At 41.9% G+C, this 17268-nt stretch overlaps 1 protein-coding gene and 3 long non-coding RNA genes across 4 annotated transcripts; 2 read left to right on the forward strand and 2 right to left on the reverse strand.

Moving 5' to 3' along the window:
• Window positions 1-1656: 1656 nt before the first annotated feature.
• LOC114445023 (serine/threonine-protein kinase par-1-like) lies at window positions 1657-3557 on the reverse strand. Its single transcript, XM_028419951.1, has 4 exons — window positions 3137-3557; window positions 2913-3007; window positions 1950-2127; window positions 1657-1826 (listed from the first exon to the last, which is right to left on the reverse strand). Exons 1-4 carry the CDS (start codon window positions 3555-3557, stop codon window positions 1657-1659), a joined length of 864 nt encoding a protein of 287 aa, XP_028275752.1.
• Window positions 3558-7928: 4371 nt separating this feature from the next.
• Window positions 7929-9554, reverse strand: LOC114445439 (uncharacterized). The gene is made up of 3 exons (XR_003671639.1): window positions 9444-9554; window positions 8626-9029; window positions 7929-8557 (listed from the first exon to the last, which is right to left on the reverse strand). It is a non-coding gene; the product is annotated as an uncharacterized LOC114445439 (long non-coding RNA).
• A 3742-nt stretch (window positions 9555-13296) lies between these two features.
• LOC114445444 (uncharacterized) lies at window positions 13297-14386 on the forward strand. The gene is made up of 3 exons (XR_003671644.1): window positions 13297-13448; window positions 13514-13575; window positions 14100-14386. It is a non-coding gene; the product is annotated as an uncharacterized LOC114445444 (long non-coding RNA).
• Window positions 14387-15131: 745 nt separating this feature from the next.
• On the forward strand, window positions 15132-15862 carry LOC114445442 (uncharacterized). Its single transcript, XR_003671642.1, has 4 exons — window positions 15132-15161; window positions 15412-15519; window positions 15611-15660; window positions 15745-15862. It is a non-coding gene; the product is annotated as an uncharacterized LOC114445442 (long non-coding RNA).
• The last annotated feature ends 1406 nt before the right edge of the window (window positions 15863-17268 follow it).

The following is a 17268-nucleotide window of genomic DNA, read 5'->3' on the forward strand; positions in this document are numbered from 1 at the left end:
CAAATCACTGCACTGGCTTCCTGTGAGTCAAATTATCCATTTCAAAACTTTACTCCTGGCCTACAAAGCACTGAATGGTCTTGGACCAAAATACATCCTGGACTTACTGGTTCCCTATGAACCATCCAGACGCTTGAGATCATCAGGGACAGGCCTACTGTGTGTACCCAGGGTCAGGACCAAACAGAGTGAAGCAGGATTCAGTTATTCTGCCCCTCACCTGTGGAACAGCCTTCCTGAACACCTGAGGTCTGCTCAGACAGTCACTTCATTTAAGTCAGGCCTGAAAACACATTTGTTTACTGCAGCGTTCTCCTAATTTCTTGACTGCACTCTTCTCATTTAATCATCCTGATTTTATTTGATGTTTTTATGATTTTATGATTTTATTTTTTTATGATTTTAATTTCCTTCTTAATTTAATGTTTTAATATGTTTTTATTCTGTGATTTCATCTTATGTAAAGCACTCTGAATTGCCTTGTTTATGAATGGTGCTATATAAATAAAGCTTGCCTTGCCTTGCCTCTGCAACAGAAGGGAGGGGGCGGAGGGGGGCGTTTCCATGGTAACCTCCACAGGTGTTCAACTGACTTGGAGCCTTCTCTGATTACATCATCTAAGATGGCCGCTCCTATTAACAATGACTTGGGTTATTGGACAAGAGGGACGGACCGCACTGATCCAGCACCGACCTCCTTTGCTGTATCACTTCGGTCCACATAACTACAGGATTATTCTGAATGTAATATTACAACAAACACAACACATTCCTCACCCCCTGCTGTGCACTTATCAGTCAGTCCTTTTTGTTTAAAGTTCTAACAACTTGCTGTTTGTTAACAACCTGTTTTGGGGCATTTCAGAGAGAGATTAGGAGTAAGTAGAACAAATGTTATTGTCAACATCATTCAGTTTATTTCTTTCATGAGAAATGAAAGCTTAGCACTCAGACCGAAGTGATACAGCAAAGTCGGTGCTGGATCCTAGAGAGTAAGACTATGGTACTCCAGATCTAGCCTTACAGTTGTGGGCAGTGGTTAAATGTAATTGTAAGCCAAGTGGTCAGAGTCTTTGTGATCACAAAAATAAATCCTTCATGTAGTCTGCTTGTCATTGTTGCTGCACTGAGGACTACACAGGCATTGGAGATTTAGAGGACGCTTTGTGCACATAGAGGAGGCCATGTAGACTTTATTGCTACATGGTTTGATATTTTGATGTTCACACGCAGACGACATGTTGCACTGATGACAAGCATTGTTGGCTCCAACTCTGTAAAATGTAATTTATACTTTTGTACATTTAATTTTGTACATTTTAATTTTAATTTTAATTCACACACTCGCTCCTGCTTCAGCGTGTGTGTGTGTGTGTGAGTGAGAGAGAGACAGAGCTGCTCCATGCCACACAGCCTTCAGAGCAAATTCTCTGCTATCAATAAAGTCAAAGCCAAACAATACTGCGGCCTTTAAGGATTTCATGGGACTTGTGACTGGGTTTCAGTAGCTACCTCACCTGTGAGCACAGCTGGTTGAATGCTCGCTGTCTCATAGTGCTAGTAACACTTCATATACACAGTAACAGGGCTTTGAAATATAAGAATTTACAGTTGTCTCCTAAGAAGTAATGTATTACTCATTCTCATTCTTCTGAGTTAGTGACACTTGTTAACATCATCTTGAGTCTGCCTGAAGTTCTGGGTTTTGAAGACTCGATGTCCTTTTAACATCGAGTAGAAAATGGCTCCTATCTGCCAGACGGTGGTGGGACGGGCCTGATACTCTCCTTTTGTAAACCACTCTGGAGGTGCGTATTCTAGGGTTCCTGTTACACACAGTAGTAGCAGAGAAAAGAAAGAACAAAGATCAGGTGGAGCTTTGATTACATGTGAAGACCCTGATTATTAGAGTTCACACATGAGCAATGGAGAGCAGACGGGTAACAAACCACAGAAGGTCTCGAAGGTGTTTTCAGTTGAGAACGTTGCACAGCCGAAATCGATGACGAGCAGTTTATGTTCTTTATGCTCAGTGTCCATTAGCAGGTTTTCAGGCTTGAGGTCCCGGTGAAAGATCCCTTTTGAATGTATGTCGATGGATGCGTCCACCAGCTGCTTCAGGACCGACTGAAACACAGAGAAAGTATAAAGGCACTGCCTGATTAGGCGTGACAGGAGAAGGTGTTATATATATCCTACAGTGACTCAGTATGTCTTGTGTTGAAAAAATGAATCTGGACTCATTAAGATAAAAAAAAATCAAACCAGCATTTGGGCAACAGAAAGCAAACATGAACATGGTTTCACCACAGCACCATTCTAACAGCTTTACAGCAGCAGCAGTGACCTTTCTCATCTTCTATTGTAAACACATCATTTATAAAGGACTGATGTCATGAAGTGATGCGGTAAAAGGTTGAAGCTGAATGTTTCTGGTCATATCAACACAGAATCACACACAGTATGTTTCATACCATTGCTTGGTGTTCCTGCAGGTATCCACCTTTTACAGTCTTAAGGTATTTATGAAGGTCCATGGCAAACGGCGGTCGTTCCATCACAAGAACTAGCTGATCATCCAGATAGTACCAGTCTAGAAGGGACACTGTGGCTGACCTCCTGACTTCTCCTGGTACACCTTCTGTTTTTAACATGTAGGCCACTTCCAAGGCGAGGTTTGTCCGTTGCAGTGCTGCAGAAAATAAACACACATTATAAATGAGCTCCTACACACACAGCTGATGAATGGTTGTCAGGGAAGAAACTTTTTCCTCACCACTTTTCCCAATCTAATCATATCCTGGGGAATGTACTTGATTGCCACCTGCTCAAGACAAAAAAAATGCTTTGTTGTTCTCACTGTACGTCAGTGTATATTGCAATGTGTGTGAAGATGTGTTTTGAAGACTTACGTCTCGGTTGTCTTTTTTACAGATGCCTGCAAACACGGAACCAAATCCTCCGCTGCCGGTTGGTTCAAGCTGAGTATAGGTGTTGTTAAAATGATCTGAAAACACACAGAGATGTGTTGTTAAGATGTTTCTACTTCTGCTCATCACAGAAATGCTTTGTTTTGTTTTTCAGATCTTTCATTTAGACGTGTGAACACGTCCCTGTGTTATTGTTTCACACTTACCTCGCTTTGTGTTTGCTTTAGAAGACATCTGGTAAATCTTCTCCTCCTCTGGCGACAGATTATCGACGCAATCTAATTGGTTGTTGTCATTTGAAAGTACAAAGCGGGAATCTGAACTGACTCTGCTGCTGATATCAATAACCTCTTGTGCAGCTCTGACAGGTCGTTCAGGGCTTCTGCTTCTTCTTCTTTTTGCCCGTCTCTCCTCTTTGTGGCTTTCAGCCTTCCTTTTTTCAAATTGTTGACGCTTGTTTGGGTCTGATTCTGGGCTGCGTTTCCGACTTTGTTTGGTGGTGGTCTTGTTGGGGTCGCAACGTCTTCTCCTTTTGGGTCCAGAATCTGCAATATCACCCTCTGCCTTTCTTTTTTCAGTACGGGTGTGGTCCGGCTCGTTGCTGTAGGCGCTTGAGGAGTGGCTCATGTTTTGTTTTGACATGTTTTTTTCCTGAAATGAGGGAAAACAATGTGTACTTCTGCTTTATTTTTTGTAATATTAAAAACGACATAACTACAGCTTTGATGTCTTATCATTACAGTTTCTGGCTCAGATTGGCTCACACATGGCCTCACAAAGGGAGATGTACAGTTAGTGTCATATCACAATATCATTTACAACAGGCACACAATACAGCTCTCTGAAGCCAGAAGTGTTATTAGATTCAAACAGTAGACTATGAAGATATTCAACTCTTAAAGTCACAGCATAAATATAATATTTAAACACAAAAGATGGTAGAAATTACAGACATTGCAGATCAGTTTTAAGAAATTGTGTAAAAACATGCTTCTTCAACTGAAAGTCATTACCTGTTAGTATGCAGTCGAAAGGATGCGCTCGTAAACTCTTCGAAAATGTTGACTTACGCTCTTGTGGTCTCAGACGTGACGAGAAAATGTAACTGTGATAACGTTTGTACTGTTGCTAAGTGACGTGCAATGATCAAAGATCAAAGCCAACATTCTACACAACATTCCATACATGTTCATATATGGACAAATGCACTGATGATGATATATTTTTGATTTATTATGTTCATATCTGACTATAAATATGATAACATTACACACAAAAAACAGTTTGACCTACAAAGTGCTCACAAACTTACTGCAAACAAGGTGTTGCACTGTAGCTATAGCTAAATAGCTTGTGTCATTTACAAAGTGTTAACAGTGTCATGCAAAGGTCTCTCACCCTCAACAGCGACAGACCAGCGGCAATAACTTTTTTCCAGCTCTTATGTATATAGTGTAAATTGTCACCATACCAGTGTTCCCTTGTGTAGTAGCAGTGTATATTCTTTATGTATGACCCTGTCTGTGCCATCATAAGTTAATTATCATCATGAGGCTGCAGGGAAGTGTTTAATGCTAAAAACAAAGTTAAATGTAAATAAATGTAATGTGTGCAGTGGTCAGCACCGTCACCTTGCAGCAGGTTCTGGAGCTACTGGCCCGGACCTTTCTGTGTGGAAGTTCACAGTTCTCCTCGTGCCTGCGTGGGTTAAACCCCGGGTGCTCCAGCTACCTCCCACAGAGATGCTTAATTAGCTGAAAGCCTCTGCTTCAGTGGGAAAACTGCAGCGACTAGTTAGAAGAGGAACTTCCTGCGTGTTTTTAAATCATGTCAATCATGGTAAATGTGAGGTTTTCACAGTTTATGAGGCAAAAAGAGGATGATGGGTCATGTGTGTCCTCTATCACTGTCTTCAGGTGGTGGTGTGTGTGTGTGTGTGTGTTGTTGCGTTTTTGTACATAATCTGTACATAGCCAGCATTTATATGTAGGGGCCCCACATGGATTAAGAGAGGGCTGTAATGAGCTCTGAGAGGGATCTAAACACTAGTTAGTGTAGCCAGGTATAAAAAGACCCATTAATAATATAATAATAGTTAATAATAGTTAATAATAGTTAATAATAGTTTATAATAATATAATGCTAGTCAGTGTATGACACTGCTTGGCAGAGCAGTACATGTCAAAGGAAGAATGTAAGGAGAGGAGAAGGATATGTCGTATTTAGCGCCACCTGCTGGCAGAGGCATGTGTGTGCAGCAGTGCAGACTGTAAAAGCTGACAGGAGTGTGACTGTGAGTCAGTCAGACTGCAGATTGATGTTGTTGTAGCCGTACTGTCTGAACCTGATGACTCTTCACCTCTGTGTCCTCTCACAGAGAGAAGATTATCCTGCTGCTCCTCATCCTCACCTCCTCAGCAGCAGCACTTGAAGTGAAGGAGACACAGAGCTCCTATCAGGCAGAGGAGAACCATGACATCACACTGGAGTGGACGTTCACTGCTGACAGTCACACTTCACCTGAACAGATTTCTGTCTACTGTGAAGTTATCTTTGATCATAAATCCTTCGTCCTGTATCAAGTCTCTGCTGGAGAGGAGAAGACAGACTCTCAGGATGAACATTTTTCAGGAAGAGTCCAGAGTGACACAGACGCCCTCAGAGAAGGACGACTCAGACTTCAACTGTCCAGACTCAGGACTGAAGACTCTGGTCTGTATGTGTGTGATGTGAGGACAGCTTCTGGAGACGGCTCAGCAAACTGTCGACTTAAAGTCTCTGGTGAGTAAGTTAAAGCTGCTGTCTGCTGAGAACTGTCTGATTTCTGTTCTTCTAACTGTAACATATAATATTCTGTACAGACAGACAGCATCAGGTTCAATTCAAACCACATGTTCATTTAAACATCAACAAGTCTCAACACATTTTTGTCCTTTACAGCAGCAGCTGCTGTATTTGAGGCACAAATACAGAGACAATCTGTGAGTCCACCAGCAGACACAACCAGAGGACAGACGAGACACCATTATGTACTGATAGTAGCAGCAGTGATAGCAGCCTGTGTGTTTTTCATTCATTTTGCTGAAAGAAAACAAAAGAAACTAAAGACCAACAGTCCACAAGTGTAAATAACAAATCATCAAAGCTCTCACAGTGATCTGACCTGCAGAACCTCCTCCTTCATCTTCATCGTCTTCATCATCTAAGCTGTGAGTGGTGTGCAGACATCCTCTTCCTCCTACAGTAGGTCCAAGTCTGTCCTGAAGGGTCACCAACTGATTCAGCTTGTCATCACATGGAGACTCCTGTAAACAGTGAAACAGTGCTGTCAGCTGATCTGTGTTAAAGCTCATATCTGCTACTATGCTGCATCCCTATAATAATGATGTCACTCTGCAGGTTGCACTTCCAACATTTGTTTAAACTGTGTTACAGTTCCTGCCTTCTATGTTATTTTTATTAAATGTACATAATGCGAATATCTTTATTTTTGTATCTCCAATAATGTGTAATCAATAAACATTCAAACATCCAAATGGTTGGCTCCTGCCTGACACGTCACAACACAACAACTGTCCACACAGTGTTACCAAATGCAGAAATCCAGAAACAAAAGCTGAACAAACCTGCACACTGAGCAGCTGACGACAAGTTAATAGCATCATTTATCTCCTCTTGCATTACAAGCTCCAGGAGCACGTTCCCCACAGAGGGACGCTTTATTTTTTGACCATGTCATCGGAGGGGCTCCGTAAAAATTCAACCATTCCAGCACGGCCTTGCAAGTTTAACCAATCACCGCAACTCTTCTACAAATTTGACCACTCCACGTTGTTAACCCTTTCTGCTTCCGCTTCCCGACCGTAGTCAGGGTATGGAGCCAAATCAGGCTCATAAGTTTTGTTCACTCAAAATAAAATTAATTCAAAAACTAAAACTGAAACTTTATGTTTTGATGTTGATTTCTTTCAGTTCAAAATTTTTTTGAATCAACTTTGAAATAGTTTTGAATCAATTGTTTATTTTCAGGTTTCATTTCAATAAATATTATTTGAATTATTTACCATTTACCATCATATTTCCCTAAATCATTAAATCTTTTCAATTTTCAATAATTCAATAATTATTTTCATATTTGCAATTAAATCATTAAATCCCCACAAAATCAACATCAAAACATAAAGTTTCAGTTTTTTTAGTGTTTGAATGAATAGAAGAGCACATCTCCAGAGACGGGCTACGTTACTCGTGCTGTTACCGCGTCATACACCAGCCCCACGTGCTTAAGATGCAGCAAGTCACAAAATAACAACAAAAGACCATGAGAAGCGGATCCAAGCGTTCTGCATGGAAGTAGTAGTAGTAGTACGTTTTTACACAGCGTGGTGAGACAGGCTGTCATCCTGCTCAATTGCCGCAACAATCTCAAAATAGGCCTGTGAAATCCTGGATGGACTGTTCAATAATAAGATAACAGTGGAAAGCAAAGAAATGATAAATGATAAAATGAAACAAAAGCTTGAATCACCTGACATGAAAATGTGTGTCCCACACACTCATATTAAGTTCAGACTGCAAATCAACAGCATCACAAACATAAACAGTGGGGCCACACAGACGTTCAGTCACTTTTAGCTGTTAGCATGTCTGTAATGTGTGAGAGGACACTGAAGACAGAGCAGCATCATGACTGTGAACATGTGACACACAATAAACTGTCACCACTTTGAACAGAACTGTGGGTCAATAGAAACAAAGCAGCAGTTCAGTGTGTAAATAACAGAGGAGCTGCAGCCTGTGGCAGCTCTTCTACAGTCACACATCAGCAGTCTGCTGCAGTGACCTCTGACCTACTGCTCCTATTATGTTCTCCTCCGAACTGACACAGCAGCTCATCCATTTTCTGTCAGCAGGTGGCGCCAGAGAGTCGTTCTAAAAAGACCTTCATGAGAACAGAATGAACTCTGAAGCATGTTTGATGACACAGACACTGAGCAGTTCATTACAGTCTTTATTAAAAAGGGTTTTAGGATCAGTGTTTATATTTAAAACATCAACGGCAAAAGAACGAGGGATTTTCTGCTCACACGGAGCAAATCTTAATTTAGTTTTTACAAACAAGACCACAGCAACATGCTGATTCAGCACGTTCATGACGTGGACTGGTTCCTAAAGTGAATAACATCATTTATCTCCTCTTGCATTACAAGAATAACTGTTGTGCAGCACAACACACTAAATGTGTGGTGAACTTTTTACAGTGTAAATACTGTTGACACGGTTTTAATAACACAGACACATAACATCAGTGGACACAGTGAATTGCAGCTCATTTGGATGAAGTATTAGAGGTTTGAAAAGTTTTGTAGGAGGGTCACAAATCGCCAAAAATGGCCGACTTCCTGTTGGAATTTCACCAGAAACAGCGTTGTATGTGATGGGTTGTTGTTCTGAGACACAAAAGTTCAGTTTCCTTGTAAAAACAAAAAATAAAACTACAAAGACAAGCAGTACAAATCCTCCTACTGTCAGTCCAGTGCTGAGTCCTGTCCATCCTCCTGTGTCTGCTGCTGGACTCAGACTAGGACTCAGTGTTGGTCTGTCAGTGTGTGTCTGAGCACCAGCTGCTATAAAGGACAAACATGTGAGTTGAGACTTGTTGATGTTTAAATGAACATGTGGGGAAAACACTCACCAGTGACATTGAGTGTACAGGTGCCATAGCCACTTCCAGAATGTGTCTTCACGTCACACACATACAGACCAGAGTCTTCAGTCCTGAGTCTGGACAGATGAAGTCTGATTTGTCCTTCTCTGAGGGCGTCTGTGTCACTCTGGACTCTTCCTGAAAAACCTTCATTCACAGACTCTGAGAGCTCAACACCAGCATGGACCTGATACAGGACTGATTCTATGTGGTTGGTTAAATGAGAACAGATGACAAAAATCCCCTCAGTCTTAGTCTCAGTGTTTGTGTGGAACGTCCACTCCAGTGTGATGTCATGGTTCTCCTCTGCCTGATAGGAGCTCTGTGTCCCCTTCACTTCAAGCGCTGCAGCTGAGGAGGTGAGGATGAGGAGCAGCAGGATCATCTTCTCTCTGTGAGAGGACACAGAAGTGAAGAGTCATCAGGTTCAGTCAGTACGGATACATTAAGTCATCATTAATGAATACTTACTTTTAAACTGTGATTCTGATAAAGGCAAGAATAGTTTTGTTGCATTAATAGATAACTACACACCACAAAAGCATTGATGATCAATCATTTACGCAGCAGACAAACTAAACTAAATGTGTCCACACATGTCTCTTGGTGGGTCCATGGTTGTCCCTCCTGTCATGTCTTTGTTCCACACTTTGAGGTAACTAAAGTTCAAATCCATCAACGTGTGTTTGTTTGTGCTGCTAAACTCATTCTGTACAGTCCAACACATTTAGTCACAACATACACTGTTCTTCATCACACACACACACACACACACACTAACACAACAACAACACACTGGCTCTTACCTTGTGTCTCTGTACAGCCAGCTGAAGCCATTCTGAGCACCAACACACACAAACTGCAGCAGGACAGAATCACAGAGTCTACACAGAACAACCCATCTCTGTCTTTTATAGAGATGAGGAAGGAGGACATGAGAAGGAGGCGGGATATTGTCTAACCAAACCAGTTGCACAGCATTGCTACACATGCGCTTGATGAAGGTCTACCTGTGCGGGTTGGGTGTGTGTGTGCTACCAATCAACGTAGCTACACACAACAGCAGATAAGTGCAGAGCCAATCACCTGGCTGAATCAGAATATCAAGGGCTTTGGGTAGGACCAGTGACAGGAGGATGTTTATGTCTATTGGTAGGACGCCAGAAAAGAATGGAAGTGAGCCGTTCCTGACGTCAATGAGAATCTGTTTCTTTTGTTTTCACCTTGCTAAACTACACCCTTGGTTGACTATGTCCTTACAATGTTACTGTGGCATGCTGACTTGTTCTGAACACAGTCATTTGGTAAACTTGCCGTTCTGTTATTGCTGTTGCGAGGTGAATCATGGTTGGCACTGACTCAGGCAAAAAGTGACTGTGCAGACTGGGTGTGTTTGTGCCCGAAAATGAACCCATTGAAACAGCAGCATTCTCTGAACAGCAGTTTGGTTTCTGTTTCTTCTTCAGACTCAGTTCATCATGTGGTCAGTGTGTGAGGATCAATAAGAAGGTGCTGCTGCTCCTCTTTACTCAGACCTGGTTTCCTCCAGAGTTCTTCAGCTGGACTCTTCTTCTGCCTTTGACTTCTTCACTTCATCAGATCTGAACGTCTCTTCCTGCTCCTCACAGTGGACGTCCGCCACAGTTAAAGTTCATTCACCTCAAGTAGAAAATGATTTTATATAAACATGAACATCATGAATTCATAACACATATAAACATGATATTTAAGGTTTTTACAAAGTTATAAAGAGCTTTAGATCAGACAGAAACATTCAAATAGTCTTTTTTAGAAAGACATGTTAGAAAACCTCCTCAGTAACCAGTCGTTGTTGAAACATCTATATTATTATTATTATTATTATTATTATTATTATTATTATTATTATTATTATGATTATTATTATGGGTGATGAGCTGCTGTGTCACAGTGATGCTGCTCAGACTGATCTCATGCTGTGTGTAGCAGCTCTTCTTCACATGAATCAACACAGCTCACAGCTGCTGGTAGTTGTGTTAGACACAGTGAGAGGGTCACATGTGTGTGTGTGTCTGTGTGTGTGTCAGCAGCAGTGACACCAATACTTGTGTGAAAACACAAACTACTCTCACTTTTAACAGTGTGTGTCAGTTTCAATGCAGGAAAGACCTTTGTGTGTCTTTACAGCCCAGTGACATCACTGACTGACACAGATACAGTCACACAAAGCTGCAGTGTTGCATCACTGTCAACAAATCAAACCACAAAAACTCAGACAGAGAGCTGAGACTGGACCTGATGTAGGTCTGGACCTGTTAGTCTGTTGTAGACTATGGAGACAAAAACTGCACATGAAGGTGTGAGTCCTACAAGAACAACCACAACAAGATGATTACCGGTACCTGACAACACAGACCTGTTTTTAGCTCTGCCCCCCCTCAGAGAAGTGAGAAGCCACACCCCCCCACACACAAAAATCTTCAAGTCACGAGCCTCTATTGTGTCTGTTGCTGTGCTGTGATCACGTCATCTGTTCAGCTGAGAATTAACTCTTTAATGAAACAAAGAGGGCCAGCTCGCTGCTCGCTCACCTACTAGCCTGCTTTCTATTTGATTTCATGTTTTTTGAGGATCAATCAAATAACAATTATTAACTATTATCATATTATTAATGGGTCTTTTTATACCTGGCTACACTAACTAGTGTTTAGATCCCTCTCAGAGCCCATTACAGCCCTCTCTTAATCCATGTGGGGCCCCTACATATAAATGCTGGTTATGTACAGATTATGTACAAAAACGCAATGACACACACACACACACACACTCACACACACACACACACACACACACCACCATCTGAAGACAGTGTTAGAGGACACACAGGACCCATCATCATATACTGTGAAAACCTCACATTTAACATGATTGACATGATGTAAAAACACATTTAGGACATGTGATGATAATGTGTTAAGTTGAATTTAGAAGCTGTAAAAATCTTGGGAGCACCTGGGGTCCTCCCCAGAAAATTTTTAATAAAGTAGAAGCCATTTCCTGCATTCTGCTGGATTTCAGCACTTATTTTACCTACAGAAGTAAAGGGTTAACTCAATAACTATTACTGAGAGATTCAATAATAACTATCATAATAAAATTTTAAGCAGTGATGACAAATACAAAACAAACTGAAAAGAAAACAGTTCCGTCAACCAAGATTATTATAACAAAATATGTTTACATCTGTTACTGTCTATCTCTGTGCCAAAATGACTATAGGCCTAACCACAAAAACACATTTCTGGTTCACTGTATTCCCAATGAGACCATAGACTGTCAGATTTTAGAGACTTCACAGAACAGATCAGATTAAACAGATTAGGAACAGATTACTCAAAGCCTCCAAAAAAGCTGCAAAAAAGCTGCACAACAGGTAACAACAGTTCACCATGAATCTGTGCTGATGTGTCTGCTTGTGTTGATCAGCACACACAAGCAGACACATAAAGTGACTGAAACACAAAGGCAGGGATCAATATAGAAGGAAAGCTGCTCCCTGTCGCTCACTTCTGGCTTGCCCTATTCACTCCCTCAGGGTCGCCACCAGCAGTGGCCGACCGTCTCCCAGCTTAGCAGCGCTCAGCTACAGGGCACGTCAGGGCGGAGAGGGCACGTCGTGGATCATGTGACCGACCAACGTAGATTAGTAGTTATTATTATATCGGTCCATTTACTATTATTTTGGACCACACAGACTGACTGTCACACGCAATAATGAAATTTTTTTCTGTTTCTCTACACACTTGCTGCCTGTCTTTTTATGTCGTCATCATCATTTGAGAATTGGCTTTGTGGCTTTTGTAAGGATTTTTCAGCTTTATTTTCAACAAAGCTCAACTTTTGTTTGATACTTTTGCAGTGTTGTCTGCATTTGGACCCTGAACTCTAATCATAACATTACAAACTGACCAAAAATGGACCCAGCAGACTACCTTTTTGCTTAAGAAAGCCTGGAAGTGCAGAGACCAGTGCTGCTGGCTAATATGGAGGACATGTTGGACTATAAACCTTGGCTTCTACCTCAGTTTGAGACACTTTGTGTTGAGACACTTTGTGTTGGGACTCACCTTGCCATGAAACCTAGTTCATGGCAACCAGACAGGGCTGCTGCAAAAATATCTAACCTTTACAGAGTGAGCTTAAATAATGAAAACAATTCAGCATTTTTTTTTAATTTTGACTTTACTGTCATCATAGTTCAGTGTTCATGTGGCTACAAATACTTCAGTCTTGCATACAAACCCTCCTAGTCAGAGCAGACCTTGTCAACACAGCAGACAGGAAAATGGAAGAGAAGCTTCTTGCAAATAGGAAAAAAATCTGTCTTTTTACATGTTAGTGACTAAAATATTCAAGGAGACTTACACAGGTTTCATCTCTTCATTTTGAGCTTTTTACTGTGCAAAAACCAGTATGAGCAGGAATTATTTGATTTAACTGAGTTCACTAAAAGAAAGAGACTGTTCATTTTCTGTATCTTTATTTGTTCACATCGGCAGATTTTTAGTTCTCCAATTGCATTTGAATGCACCACACGGTTCACGTTTTACCACGTGGGGGTACGTGGTCTCAGCAGTCAATCAGAGCTTACGCAGGTCACGTTCAACGTGTCGACGAAGGGCGGGCGTTAGTTAGGGTAGCTGTGTGCTAGCAAGGAGACAGAAAACGAGACAAAGCCCTGGAGTCTGCCTGCAAACAAAATATTTCGCATATGCCTTGGGCCGGGCCTGGTCCGGAGTCCTGTTACAGAACGAAAGACAGAAGTTACATTGGTAAGATCAAGTATCGGCTGAAAAAAACGCTTGTTCATGCTAACCGCTGGCGGCCATATTAACAGGCTGCTACGAAGCTGCTACGAAGTCCGACCCGCTGTGCTTGGCTTTGATCTACACAGAGCAGGTGAGAAATCAGTTTATGCAGATGTAGGCGTGTATAATTAAAAGGGGAAGTGTTTCCTTTCCTAATGCCAATTTAATGGGAAAAGAGTTTTTTGTGTTGTGATGAATGTAAAACGTTTTACTTGCACTATGTAATTTACTTGAACACAGTTGTGCTGCTCAGCTGAGTTTACAGTAACTAGAGGGTCATTTTTAGTGCGTTTCTCTTTCATGAATAGGTGTTAGAGTAAATGAAGCTCACTGCTATACTACTCTAAACCTGAACTCACAATGACGTGGGCATCGTCATAGTGGAGCCACCGCTCACCATCCAGCATCTCCTCCGGGTGGCCTCCACTATGATGATGCCCACGTCATCGAGACGAGCAGATTCTTCACCTGCAAAAAGCTGCAGAGAACTTGCATTGAAACTGCATTGAAAGAGAACAGTGGGACAGCCAAGGAGACGTCACACAAACTGTGACACTGTTTAAAGTGTGTGTTTGTCCACAGTCAGTCTGCTGATGATTTAATGTCTGTGTTTAGATGTAGGTCTGTCTTGGTGGTTCAGTCTGTGGTTTCCAGCAGAAGGAGGTCTGTCAGCCCTCAGGAGGAAGGGTCCCCCAGAGTCCTGGGTCCTCTCGAGGTTTCTTCCTGGTAAAAGGGAGTTTTTCTCCCTTTTAGAGAATGTTATGGTTGACTATCTCACAGACACAGAGACATCGGAGAGAGAACCTGCTTTTAAACTCCAGCAATAAAACAACAAAGAACAACCACCAAACTAACAAAGAAGAAGAACCCTTCATAGAGACAGCAGCTGACTTTGGTAAATACTAACAGATACTTTAAACTAATTTAGACTACTTTAATGATCTGACCTCTGTAACAATTGAATGATGCACTTTGATAATACATACAAATGTTTATCCTAAATGTTCTTGGTGGTTTTTAATCTAATGTAACATCTGTATGAGCAAAGGAACTGTGACTCTAACAGCTGTTAAATCAAAGAAAGAGCTCAGAGATGGGTCAATATCTGAGTATTGTGGATAATCACTGACAAGGTGGAAGAAAATGGAGATTTAACAAATGCATTATTTAATAAATGGTACTATGGTGCATCCGACCCCCCTCCTCCTCCTCCTGTGCCACATTTCCACATCAAAATAAGGCAGAGTCTGAGTGTGTCATGTCTGCTCAATCCTCCCTGTCTCTCTGCAGTACCATCATGAGTCCCCTGTCCCCTCCTGCAGCAGCTCCACAGCAGCAGCGGAGGCTTCACCCAGAAACACAGTAAGACCCTACAGGCTTGTTGCTGTGGATCCTCCTTCTCCTCTGTGACTGATCATGATGAATCATCAATGATCAGGTGTTCAGGTCTGTGTGATCATTAATATAATCTCTGTCTGTGTATTGGGCTTTAATTCATCTGAACAGCTTCCCAGAGATGAATTTGAATTGTATTTATTCTCATAATGTAGCCTGCTTGTGTCCTCACATGTGCACACAGTGGTATCTTGTATCCTTACTTTTGTTTTTCCTGTTTTGTTCCTGTAGAAAGAGAAAACACAATGAGCAGCCATCGTCAGGAAACACTCTGGATCAAGAGTAGGTTTGAACTGCTGTCATCCACTCAGACTGCGTTTTGGAAGCTATCAGCCAGCACTGATCTGACACTACGAGCCACAGAATGCTGACTGCAGTTCAATTAATGGCCACAGGCACCAATATTAACAAGGCTTTTCTGATTTTGTGACGCACACACTGCAGAAACACACATCACTGTGACTCTGTGTTCTACCAGCCTGCAGTTGTGTTTTAGTACATGTGCTGACAGTGAGTTGTCGTCTGTCCACAGTGGAACGCACTGTCAAAGGAGGAGCAGGCCAGATATTATGAGGAGGCCGAGGCAGAGCGGCGGCTCCATGCCCAGCTGCACCCAGGATGGTCGACAGCGGACAACTATGTAAGCACACTCTGCTCACACACAACTACGACACAACTCGTCCACAGACAGTGAAAACAGAGTGTGATGTGTGTGATGTGCTTGATTTTAGGGCAAAAAGAGGAAGAGAGTCAGGAGGAGGGCTGCAGCTGCAAAGTAGAGGTAAACATGCTGTTTGATGCAGGTGGACACACACACACAAAGTGTCACAGAGGACTGATCATGTTTGTGTTTGTGCTTCCACAGATCAAGATGGCAGACTGCGTTCTCCTGTATATACTGTGATTTTCTTGCTGTTATTTTTTTTGTCAATAGTTTTATTTTACTTCATTATTATTATTTTTTTTTATTTATTTATTTTTTATTTTAGATACTGTATTACGTTACTGTTACTTTACGTTACTGTATTGTTACGGCTGCTGCACAAGCAGTGTCATACAATGACTAGCAAGGCGCGCCACAGGCTACACACAACAGTGACTAGGGAGGAGTTGGGATTGAACCACCAACCTTCCGGTTATTGGACATAAACTTCTTTATTAAATTCACAAATGCTCTTTAATTGCTGATGAATGAGACATCTTTACAACAGAACAAATATTGTAACCATAAAGCAGACAGCCACGTTTTTTTAATTTAGAAAGTTTCAATTCATTAACTAGATGAAATATGAGTTTATGTGCAACGATACACAATAATACTATCTTCAAATGTCACAGCACTGTAGACACAGACACATTCTGATGGTAATAAGCTGTTTGCCATTAAAACAGTAGTACACTTCTAAAAACAAGCACTCTGGGAAAATGTGTCATTTTGCATGGTTATATTAAACCTGTCACTACTGTGTGGTTACATGTCTTTTCCACTAGAGGGCACTCCTCCCTAACAGTCTGAGTGAGTCCCTGTCCTCTGAAAAATCCCAGGACTGGTTAAACTGCTGTAATGCAGACTTCATGTGCCACATCCTGCCAACAATTCACTGCTCGGGTTTAAGCCACAACAATTCTTAATCTGCTGAGGTTGAGAAGAGAAAAACATTAGTGTGTGGCTCAGTAGCACAAAACCTTTGACCACAGGCCTCTCCATGTTAAATTATGGGAAAAACAAAATACATTTACAAACCTATGTACCCTATTTTCTATAGCCATCTTCTCTTCATGCCTTCACCGGCACTTGGTCAAAAAAGCAGAGAAATAAAAACTTTGTCTTACCTGTCGAAGATTTCTCTAGGAGGAATACATGTGATTGCATCAACGCTGATCAAAGCTGGTGTGTGTGGCAACTGAGCCAATGTGGATGTGAGGGTGTGTGTGTGAGGGAGGTTCTTGTGGAGCTATCAATGTCAAACAACTTGGGTAGTTTGGTTTTGTTTTTTCATAGCTTTACAAGGTTTGTGTGTGAGCAGGAAAAGTGAGAAAAGAAAAAAAAATGGGCACAGAGGCCAGGACGGAGGACAGCAAGAGATCAGAGGCCAGGACGGAGGACAGCAAGAGATCACAGGCCAGGACGGAGGACAGCAAGAGATCACAGGCCAGGATGGAGGACAGCAAGAGATCACAGGCCAGGACGGAGGACGGAGGACAGCAAGAGATCACAGGCCAGGACGGAGGACGGAGGACAGCAAGAGATCACAGGCCAGGACGGAGGACAGCAAGAGATCACAGGCCAGGACGGAGGACGGAGGACAGCAAGAGATCACAGGCCAGGACGGAGGACGGAGGACAGCAAGAGATCACAGGCCAGGACGGAGGACAGCAAGAGATCAGA

This window comes from Parambassis ranga, chromosome 13, assembly GCF_900634625.1.
Source record: "Parambassis ranga chromosome 13, fParRan2.1, whole genome shotgun sequence".
Taxonomy (NCBI): Eukaryota; Metazoa; Chordata; class Actinopteri; family Ambassidae; genus Parambassis; species Parambassis ranga.